The following is a 19849-nucleotide window of genomic DNA, read 5'->3' as shown; positions in this document are numbered from 1 at the left end:
GGAGAATCTGCTGCCAAGCACAGAATTGCATAAATAGAAAATCATCAAACCCTTGTTATATGTACAACATTGAGGCAGAAAATAGAACGCTTTTGTTCTCAAGTGCATGAGTTCTAACTTCATACATCTTTGTGAGGTCTTAATTCCTCTTTATTTATCTCCTTGTCATTGCTGGTTCATTAGGGAACTGAGGATAAAGCTATATCCTAGAACCTTAGTACAGTTTGGTCTCAGCACCTCATCTTTGAGGAAAGCTGTTTGATTATGAAGGTATATTGTTTTACCACCCCATATCTCCCGTCCTCCCAGTGCCGCTGCCACCAACCCCGAGCTCAACCCTGGCCCAGTCTCTCCACCGGGAAGAGCCTGGCACAGCCCGCAGTGGCAGCCCACCTTCACCCCACGTACAGAGCTGGAGGGCACATGCTCCCCCAGGGGTGCATGCAGCAGCAGGAGCTGCCTGCATCATTGCCTCTCCCCCCCCCGACAAGCCACTCGCAGCTCCATCCCATCCCATGCCCAGCCCCAACTCCCTCCCTTACCACAGAGGCCTCGATCTGTGACCCCTCTTGCCCCTTCCCCCTCAAACAGACTTACCAGCCGAATGCTGCTCTCTCTGCATGTTGGCAATTGGCTTGGCATCGGCCAATATGGCTCGTTAGTAATTGGCCATCATCGGTGTTGGCCTAAATTTTTTTTTTAGTGCACCCCTAATTATTTCCTTAAATGAGATGCATATTTCTGGGTTTTCATTAGATTCCCAAAATGCTGAGGTCTGACTTCCACCCCCCACATACACACACACTTCCCTGCCCCTTTCTCTGCCCCTTCAAGGTCTTCACTTACTTCAGTGAGGACATGGAAAAATTTGGGTATCAGTGAAATTGGATAGTTTCTTAGGAGATCCTGGAATTATTTGTCTTTAAAGCAGACTTTCTTCTTAGAACCTTTGTCCTGAACTTCAGCCTCCAAATCCCAAAGTGATTTGTATATATTTCCCTTTTTTGACTTGTGGGAGTGAAGACATTAGAAATGTCTAGACGCTTTTGAAATACTCTGTCTTACTATTAGCCATGGTATAGTATCCAGTTTTGTGCTCCACCATGACTCCTTTTCAGTGGCTTAGCTTTGCAGCCATATTTCAAAGGCTAATATAACTGGTAGCTAAGGATTTGCCCCCAGAGAATAGCTTTGGGATAGGTGGTCATAAATTATTTATTTGTGCTTTAGGGAAGAGAGGCCAGGAGGGAGAAAGGTCAGAGTATTCTGCATTTCACTATTCTGGGGCTTTTCTAACTTATCAAAGTGGCAGTCATTCCTTGACCCCAGACCAATTCAGAATTGTTGCAACACCGGGGTAGTGGAAAGCCACCCTTCTAGGCATGCTCTCTCCGTTCCTACACACAGAGCACTGCTTACGGTCCGAATTTTTCATCAGTGACCTAGTCTGATAACTAACTCTCGTTCTCAGTATTTCTAATCAAGTGCACTGTGACTGTGAGAACTATGGTACCAAAATAACAGGTCTAGTTTTTGTAACAAGAAAAATCTGATGAGGCAGATAAAATCAGAGGATGGAAGTCTTAGAGAAAAGAAAAATCCTGAGCTTCTCCCCAGCATACAGTCCACAGAAGTTGTAAATGGAAATGAAATGGCTAAAGATGCTTTTGCCTGCTAGAGGAATATACAGCTAAGTAAAGATAGCTGAAAGTTTAATGGGAAGAAATTGGTTCAAAGAGAACCTGTACAGATTCTTGAGGCCCAACTGCAAATAGGACTCCAGTGTTATTTATATAGTGCCAGTCACTTTAATATCTATATGCCTTTAGCTCTAGTATGTTATGTGCTCAGTGCTATATCAGCAGGCTTCTGTTTTCTTGCAGAATCAGTAATAATACCGCCGGGAACTTAAAGGAGGGAATCAGCTTGTAATAAGTCATTTCTTTCAAGGTTGCAGCCCTGAAACTGTGTCATCTTTGTGCTCCCTTTGTTTCTGTAAAGAACAATATCCCAAGATGCAGAAAAACAGTGGCCTCTTACTTCAGAGCCTGCCAGCTTGGTTCTAGAAAAACCTTTAACAGTTCTTAAGAGGAAACATCAGGTGGGCTCTGTGTCTTGCTGGTTTTCTGCCTGATCAAGCCTCAACCTATACAGAGTTAAAGGGAACCCTCTGAAAACTGTTCACTTGAAGGAAGCCACGGTTATTCAGAAATGAATAGTTATTTGTAATCAGGCAAACCTTTCATTCCTTTTGCCTGTTGAAAAGAAGATCAAAAGTGCAAACTGAAATATAGTTTAATAGACTGAATTTCTTTTTAACTGTCATGTTGCTTACACAGCATGAACTTAACACCTTATTCACAGGACAACAACCAAGTATTAGGGCTGTGCGAAGCTTTGGTAGCCGATTTGATTCAGAGGAGATTCAGCCTAATTCGGCAGCTGAATTTCCGAATCCAAATAGAATTGGGAGACCCTTTAATCTCGCCGAATCAAATTGGAAGCCTCCAAATTGATTCAGAGATTCGGCCATAGACTGTGCAGGTAGGCACTAGGTAGTGCTGGCAGGAGCAGCCAGACAAGCCCCAGCTTGAGCCGACAGCCCCAGGAGAAACCATGGCTCGTCCGGCTGCTCCCTCAGCTGCCGGGTCGAGGCAGACAGTGCTGGCAGCCCCGGGAGAAGCTGCAGGGGCTGGAGGGGAATGATTGGGGGGGTTGGGGGATTGAACCAGGAATTGGGGAACAGGAGCTGGGGAGAATGTTTGGGGGCTGGAGGAACGAACAGTTGCTTCCCCCCAGCCCCCGTGGCTTCTCCCAGGGCTGCCAGCATTGCCTGCCTCCCAGTGAGGGAGCAGCCAGACAAGCTGCAGCTTCTCCCAGGGCTGCTGGCTCAAGCCAGGGCTTGTCCGGTTGCTCCCCCAGCTGCTCCCGCTGGCACTGCCTGCCTGTACAGCCTATGGTCGAATAAGATTAGGTGCCAAATATCTTTGAATTCAGATTCGTCCGAATTGAATTGGGACAGTGAATCAAATCACTGTCCCGTCCCCGTCCCGTCCCGTCCCCCCCCAATAGCCGAATCTGAATCAAATACTTTCCACTCCATACAGGCCTACCAAATATCTATTTTAACCAAGCAAACCACGATCCATAAAAAGTGCACTCTTAAGACATTAAGGAGAAATATCGGAGCAGCTGTCACATTGACTTCTGTTGAGTGCCATGATGCAACTTGTGTGTGTTGAAATCCTGAAAATGACTTGAGCAATAAAAGAGCAAGAGCATTATCCTGACAGTGCATCTTAGCTGTTGAGTGACCTCCTTTAGAGATGCATCCTGCAAGTTAGCAATATCAGTAGTAAGCAGTGTGTGGGTTCATGGCTAGGTGAACATGGTCGCTACAGACTGAAAGGCTGTATTTCATTGTTATACAAGTGGCTTGAAAAGGGTGCATCAAGAGGTGATTGTCTTCAGTTGCTTTTGGGAAATCTTTTAATGAACTTCTGGTGCAGGATTAGATAGAATTGCTGCCGTGAGGTTGGAATTGGAGTAACATTTAAGTTGAATATTGTTGAAAAAAATTAATGTTTGTAGGTACAGTGTATAAGAAAATGTTGCAAGTGTAATAACTGCAACAAACTAATTTGAAGCTGGAGTTACTTCTCTTGTGGCCCTTTAGGGATATTCAGCAAACCACAGCACAGTAATATTCAAACCCAGTGCTTTCATATTGCATTTGTATGGTGTGCAAACCCTAAGCATTCGCTCATACATGCTCCTTTTATCTGTTTTACTGACCAAGCGAGCATTTGGGTCCAAGTTGTGATCAGGAGGGTTTGTTTCCCCTCTGCTTAATTTAACCAGTCTCCCCTGTTTTGGAAGTCTTATTGCTCACAATGAAGGATCTCCATCTCTTCTCTCTTCTGCTTAGACTGAATGTTTGTAATGCTTCTAGTCCCTGATGTTTCAAATAAGAGGCTGTCATTAGTCCCATATCCTATCTTGTGACTGTAACCTCATTATTTAGGTCCCTTTGGTCTTTTGTTGAACCATGAAGAAAAGTTCGCTGTTTCTTAGCCTCGGGTTCCTCTTTTTGCTTGGAATAAGCAGTTCAGTAAAATTCAGTTGGCTGTTAGTCATGGTCCTTAACTGGTTATTTTGAGCAATATTGCTGTGGAATTTGACTGTATTTAAAACAGTGCCTTTGTGTTGGACCACTTGCTGAGGGATGCAGACAGAACTGCTGTGATTTCTGTGTTTTTCCTTTTACAGGTTACTTGTCATGCTGCCGTTTCTTGGATGATAATCAAATTGTTACCAGCTCTGGAGACACCACTTGGTAAGCGCTAAAACTGTAACGCTAGTACCTAGTAATGGATCTCTGTTTATAAATCTACAGGGGAATGTGCCAGAGTATTTACTGATTGCAGGAGAATTATATGTATAGATCTGTAAAATATCTTCTCTATATAGAATCTTCCTAGGAAGTTTTTGATGATGTCTAATGGCTAGCATCTCTGAATAAGTAATGTGTGAATAGAAGAATATCCTGTTAAGGCTACAAACAAATTTCCTTGGAGTTATGTATTTTTTTAATAAGAGTACTTGTGTGGGGAACCAGATAAATCCATAATTTTAAACTTGCCTTTGTCAAGCCATTGGCTTTTTCTTACAGCTTAGGACCTGACCCATCCATACGCTAACTAAATTTGACAACTGATTTATATTAACCCCAGCAAGGAATGCAGTATTTTTAAATTGCCATACTTATATGCCATACTACTTATAAGCAAGTCTGTAAAAAAAATTGTTGAGGACACCTCTAGGAAATTGAGCAAAAAATCAGAGCTTGGAAAATGGGATTCAAAACACTTCGGAGCTGTCCTGTAACAAAAGTTAGTGGGGGACTGATAGATGTTTGACACATGAATATTGCTCCCTCAGAACTCTACTGTTTGGTGAGTCAGAGCATTAAAAAAATTCATAATCAAATTTTTATTAGAGGATTTTATGTTTATAAATACTAAATACACACAATTAGTGAGCATCTTAGTCAAATGTTTACAGATATACAGTTTTTGGTTTTGATGCTAATATTTTTTTAAATTTTCATTTAAAAATTGACTCAGTTGACAGGTATTGGTTTTTGCTGATTTTAGGAGATTGATTCTTTCATTTTAATTTTTAAGATTGAATGTGTAGTTTTTCGATCATAGACAGCTGTTGGCTTTCACCAGGAGATGTTGAATGAATCTGAGACTTCTCTTGATGTACATTAGAAAAAAAACTGAATCGCATTAGATTTAAATAAGAATTTTCCCATATAATTGTTTTGAGTAATTGTAGAAATTGTCCTTAAAATGGTAAGAGAAGTGAATTTAAAGGGAACATAACTGAACATAGATTTGAGAAATACTGAATTACGAACCAGTTTCAGCCTTTTTCAATAAGCAGAATATTCTGTCAACAGTATATACCCTCCATACTCTGATATCAGAGATCAGTGAAAACACTCGGGAAGTTGTCTTCTATAGTAATCGTCGCTTAATATATTTGCTTCAATGGTGTTAGACTACCTCTTGTTTTTAAGCCCCTTACTCTATAGTTTGAACACTGCTGCCAGGGCCAACAATAAGAGGTGGAAGAAACCTTGTTAGAAACCGTTTTTTGTTGTTTTCTTTAAGGCTCAAGATTTTCAGCAGCTATGTTCTGTGTTTTGTGTTTACACTAACAAGTTACTTGACGTCCTTTGAATCCATTGGAACTAGTGTAATAATACCAGATGCTCCCAAAGTTAGTTGATGTCCTAGATGTTAAACAATGTATTTGTTGCCTTTTAATGTAATCCCCTTAAACACCTTCTAAATCAGTAATCTTCTGTTTTAACAAAACAATTCATATCAACCAAACGGTTATGTTGAATGACGGTACCTCCTTCATCAGTACTTCCCCAGTTAGCAGTCCTTAAGGCAGTCATTTTGAAGTCCTCGCAAACCTTCCACTCCAGTTGTGCTGAGGTTTACATGGAATTCATTAGTATTAAAGCATTTCTGAGTGTAATGGGATACTTTTTAAAAATGAAAAATAACTGTTAAAATTATTGTTTGTTCAAGACTGTGTAACTATCAGGTTCTGATGATGTTTTGCACTAACTTTTTACAAAGCCCAAATTGGTCACTTTGCTGTCAAGTGTGTGCAGTATTCTGGCTTTCCCTTTTGTCATAGCCATGGACAAGAGATTTCTCTCATGTTGGCCTTGTTTGTATATATACATCTGCAAAGCAAATGATATACAAGAAAATCATTTAATTCCTTTTTTCCAGTTGATCTCTTCTTATGTGGGAGAAGCAAGCCACTCTCCTTATTTTTAGCTAGAGAGTAGAGAAGAAGCTTACATTTTGTAGCTGTGGCTGGATTTGGTTAGGAATGCAGAGTAAAATTTCATATCACAGTAGGAAGTCACTGTTGAAGATGGACATAGAATTAATCATTCTGCGCACACAGTTTGCATATCCAGGGTAGCCTAAAACAAAACAGTTTTCAGCAGTGGCTCTGATCCAAAGCAGAATTCTATGTTGGGCTCACCCACTGTGATGCTGGACAGACAAGCTAAATGCCCGTCTCCTTAATGTTTTGGAGAAGTCTGCTGTGTTGGGGATTATGGAATCAGTATTTCATCCTTTTCTCATACCTTTTTGATTCTCCTTGTGATCTTTCAGTTAATGGGGAAGTCGGGGCACTGGCAGTCATTAGAAGGCAGTGACTTTTTCTGGCTGTATTAAACACCCTCAATAAGTTTTTAAAAAAAAAAAAAATGGAAGCACCAACTCAGCCTAAACTATAGAAGAAACAGTGGACACTATTCTGAAACATCCCAATGCTAGTATTAGAAAACAAAGCCACTGTTGCATTGTAGAACTCCGTGTCTGTATAATGATGAACATAAATCTCCCTGTTCACCATACACTGCTAGTAGTCTGCCAGCTGTCTAGCTGATAATTTTGCCTAACTAGGAATAATGTGGCTTCATCTAAAAAACAAAACAAAACAAACAAAAAAAAAAAACAACAACAACAACAAAAACCACCCAACAAAAAAACTGGTCCTTTTTAAAATGAAGTTTGAGAGCTTTTTAGATGCACTGTGTATAACTGAGTATGTGACATACCAAAAGAGCTGAGGGGTAAGTCTCTCTTAGTCTCTCATGATTTAGTTACTTTTGCTTTCTGTTTTTAGGCAAGGAAAAGTGACGTAAAAAGCCAAGGTTGAGGCTAACAACCCTTGTCTAACACTGTGTGCGACTTTGTAGTAACTTGGTACAAAACTTATTTTAACAAAATCAACTTGATTTGACTACTCTAATTTGTCTCTTCTTTTTTTTTTCTCTCTGTTCACCCTATCAAGCGCCCTTTGGGATATAGAAACTGGTCAGCAGACAACCACATTCACTGGGCACACTGGAGATGTCATGAGTTTGTCCCTTGCTCCTGATGCCAGGTGTTTTGTTTCTGGTGCCTGTGATGCTTCTGCCAAACTGTGGGATGTTAGAGAAGGAATGTGTCGGCAAACCTTCACTGGCCATGAATCTGATATCAATGCCATCTGTGTGAGTATGAGTGCAACCTGAGATGGGATTAAAGTTACTCGTATAAATACATGCTCTGCAGGCAGCTACTAGCAGTTAACATGTAGTACATCTTTTGAGCATTGCAATGTACCATATTTATCTGAGTCTAAGACAACCCTGAATTTAAGACAATCCCCCAGTAATTTGATTCTGTAAGTGGAAAAGTTGTACATTTGTTGCAACTTTCCATGTATAGAATCTAATTATTGGGGGATCATCTTAATTTTTTTCCCTACCACCACTGCAGGAGGGAAAGAAGTGGCAGGGGTTCAGGCTGTGAAGGAGGCAGTAGCTGACCATGTGGTAGGGCAGGTGGGTGAGGGAATCAGTAGGGGCAGGCAGTTTCCACCTGTCATCACCCCCTCCACTTACCCCTCTTTGTGCACACCCCCAGCCTCTGGCCCTGGTCTCCCTCTTGCATTGCCTCTGCCACCTTCTGCAGCCTCGCATCCCCCCCTCCCCACTGCAACCTCTGCTCCCTTTCCCCCGCTTCACCCATGCAGCCTCTGTCCCCCATCTCCCTCCTGCATTGCTTCTGGACCCCCCACCAAATCACCCCCATTGCAGTCTCTTGCTCCCCTCCAGCCCTTGCTTTTGTTGGGGTGCCTCTCTGTCTCCACTCCAGCCTTGAGCACGGAGCATGGATCTAACTTAACCCTGTACCAGCTGTGTGGAGGCAGCATGGCTGCTATGGGGCTATGCTGTGGGCCCCAAGTTAGAGCAGGGACAGAGCCTGCCAGCACCCAAGCAAGGGTAAGCAGAGGACAGGGTGGTGGCAGGGAAGAGAGGCTTCGGGGGAGGGGAGGAGAGGAGGCCAAGATTGTGGGGGGTGGGGATGGGGTAGAAGCAGTGGGGAGGCTGAAGCTGCAGGGGAGAAGAGGCAAGGGTTAAAAGAGGTGGGAGGCAGCAGCTGTGGCTCTGGCCCCAACCCACAGTTGAAACTGGAACCAGAGCCGGAGCAGCTGCCTGCCCCTCTTCTGCTGTGTACTCAATTCCAAGGCAAGGGGAATTAAGTAAATACAGTATTTTTTCCTAATTTGTTTCACAGTTGAGGAAACTACTATAATAAATTCACTAGACTTTAAGTTGATTGAAGTAAATGCCAGGAGTGATGGGTTGTGGCTTGAACCTTACATAATACTATCAACAAATACGTAGTAGTATTGTTTTCTGTATTAAGAGAGTTTTAAGTGAGTAGCTAGTCTTGCTAGGGCCCCTGTAATAGAAATGGCTGCTCTTTCTCCTCCCCCCCACCATTATACAGATAAAGAAACAGAGGCAGAAAAGGTGACTTGCTGAATGACACACAAAAACCTGATGGGATGTGTCTATTATTAGTTCCTAGATCGGGGTGCGCAAAATATAACCTGTGGGTCAAATTTGGCCTTCCAGGGGATTTTACTCTGGCTTGTGGTGGGGGCAGCCTGAGCCGTGGCACATGTGGCCAGTCCCACCACTCCCAGATGTACAGCAGGGCTGGGAGCCAGATTCACTTCCTGGCAGCCCCTGCAGTTGCAGGGGGCTGCTTCCAGTTGCCTCTGACAGTCTGTGCTGCTGGACCCAGCCCTGCTGCCCAGGCACCCTGGCCATCAGGTTCACACCTACTGCCGGTGATGCCAGAGGAGTAGGCAAGTGGGCAGGGTCTCCGTGGAGACCGGCTTGGGACCCGCATGGACAGGGCATGCTTGGCCAGGCAGATGGAATGGGACCACAGACAGGTGGCAAGCAGCATTGAGGAGGAGAACAGGCAGGGCTGGGGCTGGGATTTGGATCATAGGACAGTGACAGAATGGGGCTGGGGCAGAGCCACAATCCACTGCCTGCATGTCCTGGTGGCAGGTGCCAGTTCTGGGAGCAGGGGAGTGAAGGGAACAGATTGCTGCTCTTCCCGGAGTCTGGCCCCACACTCACAGCTCTGTGATTCTGATCCCAGCCCCAGCCACCTATCCTGCTCACAGATGCTACCATTCCTTACCTGTCTGTGGTTCCATCCCATCCACCCGGCTGAGTGCATCTTGCATAAGTGGGTACCAGTCCAGTCTCCGTGAAGACCCCAGGATTGCTGAATGGTAACAGTGTAAAGCCAGGGGCCAGAGCAGAGCTGCAATCCACTTCTTGCATGCCCCTGCCCCTGAAACCAGTGCCCATTGCAGGGGTGTTCAGGGGGTGGATCACAGATTACAGCTCTGTCACAGGCCCACAATCCTGATCCCAGCTCCACCCACCCATCCCACTCTGGATGCTGCTCCCCACCTGCCTGTGGCCCCATCCCTTCTGCCTGGCTGAGTGCAGGGCAGAGCTATTTAAGTAGTTTTGGTGAGCTGTTGTGGGCAGGGTTGGGGGTGGGATGCTGACCTGGCCTCCAGCAACTTCAGCCTGGAAAAGCACAGGCTCAGGGGGGGCGTGGTGGCTGCCTATAAGTACATAAGGGGTGTGCATCAGGATCTGGGGGAACGCCTGTTCGCCAGAGTGCCCCATGGGATGACAAGGTCAAATGGTCACAAACTTCTCCAAGACTGTTTCAGGCTGGACATAAGGAATAACTTCTTTACAGTCTGAGCCTCCAAGGCCTAGAACAGACTGGGGGCAGCCTGAGCCGTGGCACATGTGGCCAGTCCCACCACTCCCAGATGTACAGCAGGGCTGGGAGCCAGATTCACTTACTGGCAGCCCCTGCAGTGGCAGCTCCTTCCAGCTGCCTCTGCCAGTCTGCTGCTGGACCCAGCCAGCACAGACTGGTGGTGCAAGCATCTACAACCAGGTGGTGCAAGCACCTACTCTGGACTCCTTTAAGAGTCAATTGGATGTTTATCTTGCTGGGATACTGTGACCCCAGCTGACTTCCTGCACCTGGGGCAGGGGGCTGGACTTGATGATCTTCCGAGGTCCCTTCCAGCCCTAATTTCTAAGAAATATATCAAATCATGAACTCACCAAAACTCCAAGTGCCCCTCCAGACCAAATAATTTCTCACCTCTGTCCTGGATTCTAGTTCTAGGCTTCAGACCCTTGTTGCCCAGCTACAAAATAGGCATTTTATCTCTATGGTCAGCTACTGTAGAACTGGTACAAAATCTTATAAAATATTTTATAACGCTGTCTTGTCTTTTTGTTTTTAAATAGTTCTTCCCAAATGGCAATGCATTTGCCACAGGCTCAGATGATGCCACATGCAGGCTCTTTGATCTTCGTGCTGACCAGGAACTTATGGTTTATTCACATGACAACATCATCTGTGGCATCACTTCTGTAGCATTTTCCAAGAGTGGACGTCTTCTCTTAGCTGGTTATGATGACTTCAACTGCAATGTCTGGGACACGCTTAAAGCTGATAGAGCAGGTAAACAGCTTGTCAGTTCATTTTAAAAGCAACTGGGTCCTCCTAAAGGGCTGGTGTATTGAAGATGCTTTAATTAAACATTGGCAAAGTGCTCTTAGCCTATCCAACCTCACTTTTTTTTAAAGTTCAGTGATTTGCCCAAGGCATATTTGTCTGACACGTGTCATAATTAGTTTGCTAGTTCTTTAAATGTTAGTGAAGAATATGAAAGGTTAATGTTTGCCTACAGAGTCCTGTAAAGAATGATGAGTGAGAAAATTAAACGTATTGTCAGCTTCCAAGGGCTTATTTTCTGCTTGGAATGTTTAAAGTTGATGTTTTATCAGCAGGGATCCTGGTTTTCCATTTGCTGTGGAAAAACACAGATTTTTCTCCTTTTAAAGGAGAAAAATGCGGGAAACCACAGGTTTCCTCTTGCAGTCTGGCAGAGTTCCAGTCTGCAAAGGGTTATTTGGGGCTGGGGGGAGCAGGACGCAAGAGGCACCATGCACACACGTGGCCAGCACTACAGCCAGGCAGTGGTGGAGAGTAGCTCCCCCAGCTGCCTGCAAGTAAGTCTACGGGGGGGGGGCAAGGGGAGCAAAAGCAACACAGGGTGGGGGTAGATTGAGGTGACCATGGTGAGGGAGGGAGTGGGGCTAGGTTGGTGGATGAGGTTGGGGTACTGCCCAGCCAGATCAGGGCCAGGGCAGGAATGTGCAGCTGCAGAGCCCAGCTGAGGGAGGGGGATGGAGCCACAGGTGCCACCAAAGCAATGTGCGCCCCCCCTGCAGCAGTTGGGGGACACACCTCCGCTCTGCTCCTGCTGCTGCCAGGTGGGCTGGGGGCACCTTGCCATGGGGGTGCAACTTGCACAAGGCTCCCAGCGATGGTGGTGGTGCCACCAGTCCTCCCCACCCCATGCCAGGTCCTGCCTGCTGGACTGCAAAGGCCCCTGTGGGGAAAGCAGCAGGGCAGGGAGCCCCGAGCACCACAGGAAAGCCTGCATTTCCCTCCCCACTGCGGACTCTGCTTGCCTCCACTGACTCTGGGGGCAGGGGCATGCAGGAAGTGCTACTTACTGGGTGGGGGTGGGGAGGGCCGAGCCATGCTCCAGCCACAGCTGCCATTGCCTCCCTCATGCAGCACCTGGCACTTGGGTGCTGCTGGCATCCACAGAGCAGGCAGTGGGCAGCATACAGCCATCGTGTCCTGTAGCCCTGGCAGCTAGGGGCCCCTTCTGGTAGGGGTGGGAGGAGCAGGGGGCTGTGGGTCAGAAGTGAGGGGTCCAGCGGGGGGTAGGGGGGCTGCAAGGTGGGAGTAAGTGGCACCAGCAAGGTAGGGGACTATGGGTCAGATGTGAGGGGCACTGGCAGGTCCAGGAAGCGGTGGGTCAGGAGTTTGCGGTTTGGGAGTGAGGGGGATGGAGGGTGGGGGTGCTGTGGGTTGGGAGTGAGGAGCACTGGCAGGACCAGGGGGCTGTGGATCAGGAGTGAAGGGTACCAGCAGGGCTTGGGGAGTTGGGGGCTGCAGGTCAGGAGGGAGGGGCACCAGCAGGGATGGCAAACTGTGGCTTGGGAGTGAGGCATGGGCAGGGCTGCTCTGTGCCACAAAGCAGGGGAGCGGGGGGGCAGCTGCAACTGGACCTGCATCCTGGTGATGGAAGGGGGAGCTTTACAAAATGAATCTGAAAACCAAAATCAAACACCAAAATGTATAGGTATTTAGAAGTTATTTTATTATTATGATTGGGGCACTGGTAGGCTTCCAAATTGCTTTTTAAATTGTAAATGTAACAATTTACAATAGTTGAAAACATTGTGTTCAACTAATACGTGTGTGTGTGTGTGGTGCTGTTTAATTTAAATCATGGAAAAACACATTTGGGGGGGGTTTCATCAGAGAATTTGGGATTTCTAAATAGGGAAAACCAGGATCTCCTTTTATCAGGCACCTACTATTTACCACTTCATGTATGGAGAGGGCCTGCAGCCATTTAACATTAAATACAAAGCTCATTCTCATGTTGTTGTGTTCATAGCTGTATATGACTCCTCTGAGTACCCACACTTATTTTTGGTAGTGTAACTGCCAGGGATTTGTGGTCCTTTTTTTTTAATAGTCTCAAATCTTCTCGCAGCAAACATTTCTATACTTAGTTAGTCTCTACTTACCTCAGATTCATTTTGTAAAGCATCTGTATAAATTATGTTTAGTTTGCTAGGTTACTTGTATGCCTTGGAAGAACAAGCTCATAAAAGTGAAGAGTTTACTATGTTACTAATAGTCTGCTTCATACTGGTGCCTGTACTTATCCCACTTAACATGACAGTTTTTCCATAAGTCACACCTTAATAACACGTAATTATGGTTGATATGAAATGTACACTGATTAGGGAAAAAGGGCTGTGTAACTTAATTTAGGAGGATTAGGGAGGAAATTGGTATTAACATTCAGCAAAACTGTAAATATAGATACCATCAGTACCAAAAGTAAAATGTGAACTAATGCTAGAACGGGAAGATACGAGGTATTTTACTAATGCAGTCACGTCAGAGTTTTTGCTCATGAGGACAGAATGCCAGGAAGAAGAGGAACTAGCCTAGATCCGTGTAGAAAGGGTTTCTAATCCTTGAAACTCAGATAGAATCATGTCACTGCTGTAAAGGAGGGTGTGTTCAGAATCAAGAAGAAACCCGAACAGTTGCTTTAACCTAGACACCAGCAACAAAATTCTTGGCATGACATTAATGTTTTCTCGAACAGCAATGCTGACAGGGTTTGCTTCTACCCATCTTCTCCAAATACAACTGATATCTTTACAGCGCTGCTGTGAGCTGGACCTGTGGCAGCTCATTTCATTTGGTGTGTAACGTAGACTTCTTTTTAGTTTTCAGTTCTGTATGGGATATAATGGTACCAAACACGCATTTTGCATTTAAATGTATAATAGGTGTGGTTTTGTGGGTTTGGGGTTTTTTTGTTTTTTGTGTTTGTTTGTTTTTTGGGAGGGGGGAGGGGAAGGTTGTGAAAAGGCACCCATGTCAAGGATTCCCTACATTGGTGGGTTTTCAAGGTCTAATCGTGATTTTTTCAGGCTATAAATATACATGCAAGCATAAACAAATTGGTTGTCTAGTGAGCCAAAATTTATTGGGGATAGGTTGAGAATTTTCTCTCTAAACGTTTAGTCTTCCTTATTACTGGCTTTAAATCAAGAGCTGTAGAAATAAAGCAACTTGCTGTTTGCTTTGAGAATCCATTTAGCAGACAAAACTATGATGCCTTTCATTTTTGGACTACCTGCTGGACTTCATTTCATAGATCTTGTAACTCTCAGCCAGCACTGATGCCAACACTAAAATGATTCTTTGTGATAAACGATTAGGAGGGCAGTCCAAGCAGATTAGTTGCTGCTATGGTTTTTCTATTAGGAAAACTATATTTGGTCCCTGTTTTGAAAATGAATAGGAGGAAATGATGAGCTTGCTGGCCTTTACAAGTGACCTAACAGTTGTTCCATTTCCTGGGTTGATTTGATCCTTGATTTCATAACAGTTGTCCTAATACAGTATGATTGGTACTTCCATTGCTTACCAGTGTGCTAGACAGTACTTAGGACGGACTTAAATAAAAAGAGAATGCTCTTCCATTCTCATAAAATAAATAAATGTAACCTCGTCCTGTTACGGCTCTTTCATTAGGATGCTGAGCTTATCTTGGGAGTCATGGATTTTGTGGTTTCCTGCTTGGTTTGGATTGCTGCTTGTGGGAGGGGCAGTAGCAGCTGCATGCCCTTCCTTCAAGGGAACTGGGAGGGAATAGGTAAAAAGATTCACAATCTCAGTTGGTCTGAGGACTCCTGTTTGGTGCCTGTCCATATCATGTGGTGGAGGTGTGTTGAGGGTGAAGTCTGCACCTCTGTACAGTCAGTGAGTTTTACTAATAGTCTTAGAATTCTTTGCTTCTCAGAAGACCTTACTTCGATACGTCAGCAGTGTTCAGTGGATACCAACTAGAAATTCCTTCTACTTGGAAGGGTTTTACACAATTTCAGGGCTTCATTTTAATTGGCAGCCCAACTTCTGACAGTGTTGATGCTTTCTTTTCAAATTTTATAGGCCATGTGGGATCCCTTTCATGTTGTTTTCCCCAAATGAAACACTATTTAGTTGTAGGTAAGCTAATAATCATGATGGCATCTGTACTACTTCTACAGTGTATTCTAGAATAGCTTTCAGTCATTTCATCAGCTATAACAGCAGGCTTCCTGTATCGTAGTATGAATTTTGAAGAGGTTACCAGCTACTTGCACATTTTATGATGTGCCTGTTGCTCTAGGCGTGCCCAATTCAATGCTGGGAGACTTTTCTGATGCTACTACCAACGCTTGCTTATTTTTATATAGTAAACTTGATGATGATGCCTTTTCAGACTTGCAAATTAAGATTCGTAGAGTGGTAATCTCATATTAGAAGCCCCAAGTTAACATTTAGAAATTTAAACTCTTAAATGTTAACAGGTTGAATGAATGCTAGCACAAATTTCCTTTGTGCCCCAAATATGATGGAAGAGAGCTCTAAAACGTGAACAGAGTGAGCCATGCAAACAGTGTGTTGCAGATAGGGTCTTAAAATTAAGTCTCCTAACTGAATTACTCCAGATTGGGATTTTGTGAAATATAATGAGCTGAACAAGGCTTGAACATTGGTTCTTTTTACATTCTTTTCACTGAGTGCCCTTTATTTAAAAAAAAAAAAAAAAAAAAGAGAGAGAGATTTTTTTCCCTTCTTTCAGGTCTCCCTCAATTTCATTTTTTTTAAAACTATGCATCTATTGACTAGTAACATTTCCATACTAGCAAATCCAATGCATGAAGGTGTCAAGGCTTCATCTTATTATATGTACTTGTAAATATAAAAGAATGATCCAATTGTGTGGGACTCCAAGAAAGATTGTGTTTGCTTAAAATACTTTAGCCTAATTTCTCCTTCTTACAAAATCCTAGACTATAAAAAAAAAAATTAGCAGACTCTTAGGCTATAAAACAGGAAGTAATTGAGCTGGTTAGCAACCCAGTAATAAATATGGCAAACAATTCTTGTCAGCTAATTTTTTGGAGTGATGACCTCATAACTCACAAAAGACTAAGATTGTTCCTAGCAAATAAATCCTGTGCTTAACACTTCATATCCTGTATTTGAGAGTCCCTTGCCGACCACATCAGTTATTTCCATGTGAATGTGCCAAAAATCTGAAGACAATCAAAATCAGACATGTAAATATTTAACCAAGTTAGCATTCCATTCTTCTGATTTCCAGGGTATCCAGTCCAAACACATGAGCTCTCCTTGTGTTGCTTGAAATGAAACACACAATCATCAAGCCTATCTAATATGCATATGGGTTTTTTCATTAATTTTTAGGTGTCCTTGCTGGCCACGATAACCGTGTCAGTTGCTTAGGTGTGACTGATGATGGCATGGCAGTGGCAACAGGTTCATGGGATAGCTTCCTCAAGATCTGGAACTAAAGTCTGTAAGTATTTGGTTAATTAAGTATGCTCCTTTTTTTCAGCTTATAATAGCAGCAGTCCTTTCTTTCCCTGTTCAAAACATAGAGTGTAATTGTATTTATGGTGCAAACTTAATTTGGATTAGAAAAATAACTCTGAGTGCATCTACACGTGTGCTTTACTGCAGACTAGACCAGTTGGCTTCATAGTAAAGCATCACAGTTTACGTGTGTGCCAGTACTTGACTGTGCCGAAATGTGTGGATGCTGACCATGGGTGTACATTGTGCCTGTCAGCCCAGCCAGCTAGGGGCCAGCTTCACCCTGGCTCAGATTGCTGCTGTCCTGGGCACACGTGTAGATGCTGTGCCCTAGAGCAGTTGACTCCGGCTCAAACTGCTCAGAGTTTATTGCATCACATGACTTGCATGTGTAGATGCACCCTCTGAAAACATTATCAGTTTTTAACTTCCTGCAGTTCATTTAGGCTTTTAAAATTGCTGCTTGCCTAGGGAAAGCAATGTGTTTAGTGGGCAAGTGAAAAGCGTTCTGGGGGTTTTAATTATCATGGAAAAGGCAAGTGTGTCGTTTTCAAACCCAGCAGGTAAATGTCATGGATGCAGATTTTGGTGGGAAGGAGGGCGGATATGAAAGAAGAGAGGTGGGGAACAGTAAAACCAGACTAATATCAATTCTACCAGTAACCTTAGAATTTGAGCTTAGCATATCAGAATGTAAAACTTAACATAATTTTTTGTGTGTTAGAAAGAGCAGCGGACTCCACCGTGACTGGAAGACTTTTCCAACAGTTGAAAATTTAAAACAATAGCATATCCAATCCAACCATACTAACTTGGACCCCCATCCTCCCCAACTGCAAAGGGCAACATCTTTTCCATCTCCTATTGCTGAAATGAAGAGCACAATTACCTTTCCAAGAAGAATTTCTGTGGTTGTAACCAAAATGAAATTGTGCATTCCTTTTGGGACCATATTTTTGTCTTGAATTTAGAAAAAGAAACACTATCATAAAAGCATGTCCAGAAAATAAACTTGAGCGTAATTGTGAAACAGAATTAGCTTTCACTGTAGTTTCCAAGTTAAAGTCCAGGACTTTGTTTTCTTTCTCACGGTTTCAAATTTTGAAGTCATGTTTGTAGCAAGATTTTTTCACATTTCCTTTTTAAATACATTTCTTTATGGTCAATAATTGAGCAGAACAAGGGAGTCCTAACCCAGTGCATCTGGGGTTGTTAATGCTGTAAATTTAGTCCCTAATTTTTTTTATTTGTCTAGTGTCACAAATAATTGTTGCACAATACATGGCGCATATAGAATAATGCTAAGAAGTAAGGTAACCAAGCACATGCTGTACAAGGTATTGAATGCTTGTTTCAAGAACATTTCACCTTTTATGGGTAACAAACGCAAACTCTCAATCCCTTCCCACCCCACTGATATTTTTTTTTTTTTTTAAATCTACTTTGTGTTTTTGTCCACTTGGAAGGGCAGTTTATATATCCTAACACTACCCCGTAGTCTCCCCAACCAGGAATCTCTGTTTTCAAAAGAGACCTGTCCTACACTTGGGTATTCAGTCAATTCTTTGTGTATGAAATGATGTACAAATCAATGTTTTGAAAATAATGATCTTGAACTTTCTAAGTTAAACAAACGAAAACTTTTTTTGATTGTTTGCCATATTGGGTGGGTTTACTCTTAGAATCGCATGCTGTAGAAATGCTAAAAAGTGCATATTGGACTAAGTCCTTAGATGTTTTTTTCTTTAAAGAAATAACCTGTTTAAAAACTGTAACCATTGCCGCTGTATTCATTTATTGTTGCTACTCTGTGCATAAATCTATGAAGAATTCAAGTACAAAGCTATGCACGTTTTGGAGTAGCGTGATTAAGTCACCTCTTTTTTTTTTTTAATTTTTTTTTTTTAAGAAAACAGCCTGTTCAAACAATTGCTGTCAAAGATTCTGGGGTGTGGGAAGAGGGAACCCAGACCATTTTCTTTATAAAATAATTCCTCACAGCCCATTCCTCTTGTAGGACAAGTCCTTTACATCTGATTAGAATCACTTTTGTAATGAACAGGTTTTCCTGGCTTTCTTTTCAAATAAAATGATAAAAGCAGCAGCGTTTGGACAGCAGATTGTTCTGTTAAACTCTCTTCTCCTCCCTAGCAGCAGTAGTGGCTTTTCTCCATTCTGTTTTTTCTGCAACATTCTGTACAAAAAATGTGCTGTAATTGTGCGTTAGGCCTGGATTTGGCATAAAGAAGATGAATTCCCTCTTTCTCTCTTCCATGAAACTATTCTGTAGAGCTTTCTCCATACCCTGTATCCCTCTTCTTCACCTTTTGTATTTAATTTTAAAGTCAGTGTACTTCAAGAAAGCTGGATGCAAGATAGATACTATATTAAAATGTAATGTTATTTAAGATGTAATAAAGCAGTTTGACATGAGTTTTGTGCCTGATTTGTTCTCCAGCTTTATTGTCCTGATAGCCAAACTCCCTGACTGGGCAGATTTGGAGTGATGAATTCAAATGGTCTGTATTGTGCCAGCCTAATTAATCTTCCATTAATTTCAGCATTTTAAAGTGGTGGTGTTTTTCTTCCTTGCTGCCTGCAATCTCATCAGCAAACCTTGGATTATGTTGTGTAAGATGCTTAAAAAGTTGCATGTTCCCATTTTCTCTGAACAAAGAGATTCTGCTTTAGTGTCTTAGTGGCAAACACGGAGAGGTGTGTAGGGACTTAAACTGTTTCATCATCTCTCAGCCTTCTGGGTGCTGACTGAAACAAACAATGTTGATACACAGTTACTATTAGTGACTATCTGGGATTGTGGAATACCTGCTAACATTGACTTATTTAAGGATGTAGTAAGTATCTGGAGTTCAGCAGCAGCAAATATTTTTTTTTTCCCTTGTTAAATATTTAAGAGAGACATTTTTCTATTTGACTTCTAGAACTAGCTGAGAACTTAATCAAAAAATGCTGGTACAGGCAGCTCTCAGACTTACGACACAATCAGTTCCTGCAAACTGTGTCTTAAGTTGAAATGTCGTAACTCGGAACTGATTTTCCCATAGAAAACAATGTTATAAATGGGGGATTTGTTCCTGAAGGCCCAATACCCTATTTTCACCAAAAATAACCTAGAATTTTGTACTTGATATAGCTACATTAATGTTTTTATATTGCAAATAGCAATCACATTGATTTGGAAGGACTTATTTGAGGTGACTTTGGATTTTTTGAAGGGCTCTTGGCTGGATTCTTCTCAGAAGTCTTGGCTGCAGGTTTTTCTGGAGTCTTGTCTGCTTTCTTAAAGTGTCCAAGGAAGTTTGGACAGATGTTCTCCAGGGAGATGGGCG

At 43.0% G+C, this 19849-nt stretch overlaps 1 protein-coding gene across 3 annotated transcripts in view; it reads left to right on the top strand.

Annotated features, from left to right (window-relative positions):
- Window positions 1–18932, top strand: part of GNB1 (G protein subunit beta 1) — a 79815-nt gene extending 60883 nt beyond the window's left edge. For all 3 annotated transcript variants that reach the window (XM_025211603.1, XM_025211611.1, XM_025211609.1), the window contains exons 8-12: window positions 4270–4336; window positions 7402–7603; window positions 10748–10964; window positions 16371–16482; window positions 17224–18932. In XM_025211603.1, coding sequence (XP_025067388.1) covers window positions 4270–4336; window positions 7402–7603; window positions 10748–10964; window positions 16371–16477 — 593 coding nt within the window. In that variant the 3' untranslated portion in view covers window positions 16478–16482; window positions 17224–18932. The remainder of the gene's footprint in view (window positions 1–4269; window positions 4337–7401; window positions 7604–10747; window positions 10965–16370; window positions 16483–17223) is intronic.
- Window positions 18933–19849: the final 917 nt, after the last annotated feature.

The sequence above is a fragment of the Alligator sinensis genome, unplaced genomic scaffold (genome assembly GCF_000455745.1).
Source record: "Alligator sinensis unplaced genomic scaffold, ASM45574v1 scaffold366_1, whole genome shotgun sequence".
Taxonomy (NCBI): Eukaryota; Metazoa; Chordata; order Crocodylia; family Alligatoridae; genus Alligator; species Alligator sinensis.
Note: the sequence above shows the minus strand (reverse complement) of the source record. Positions and strands in the feature narration are given on the sequence as shown.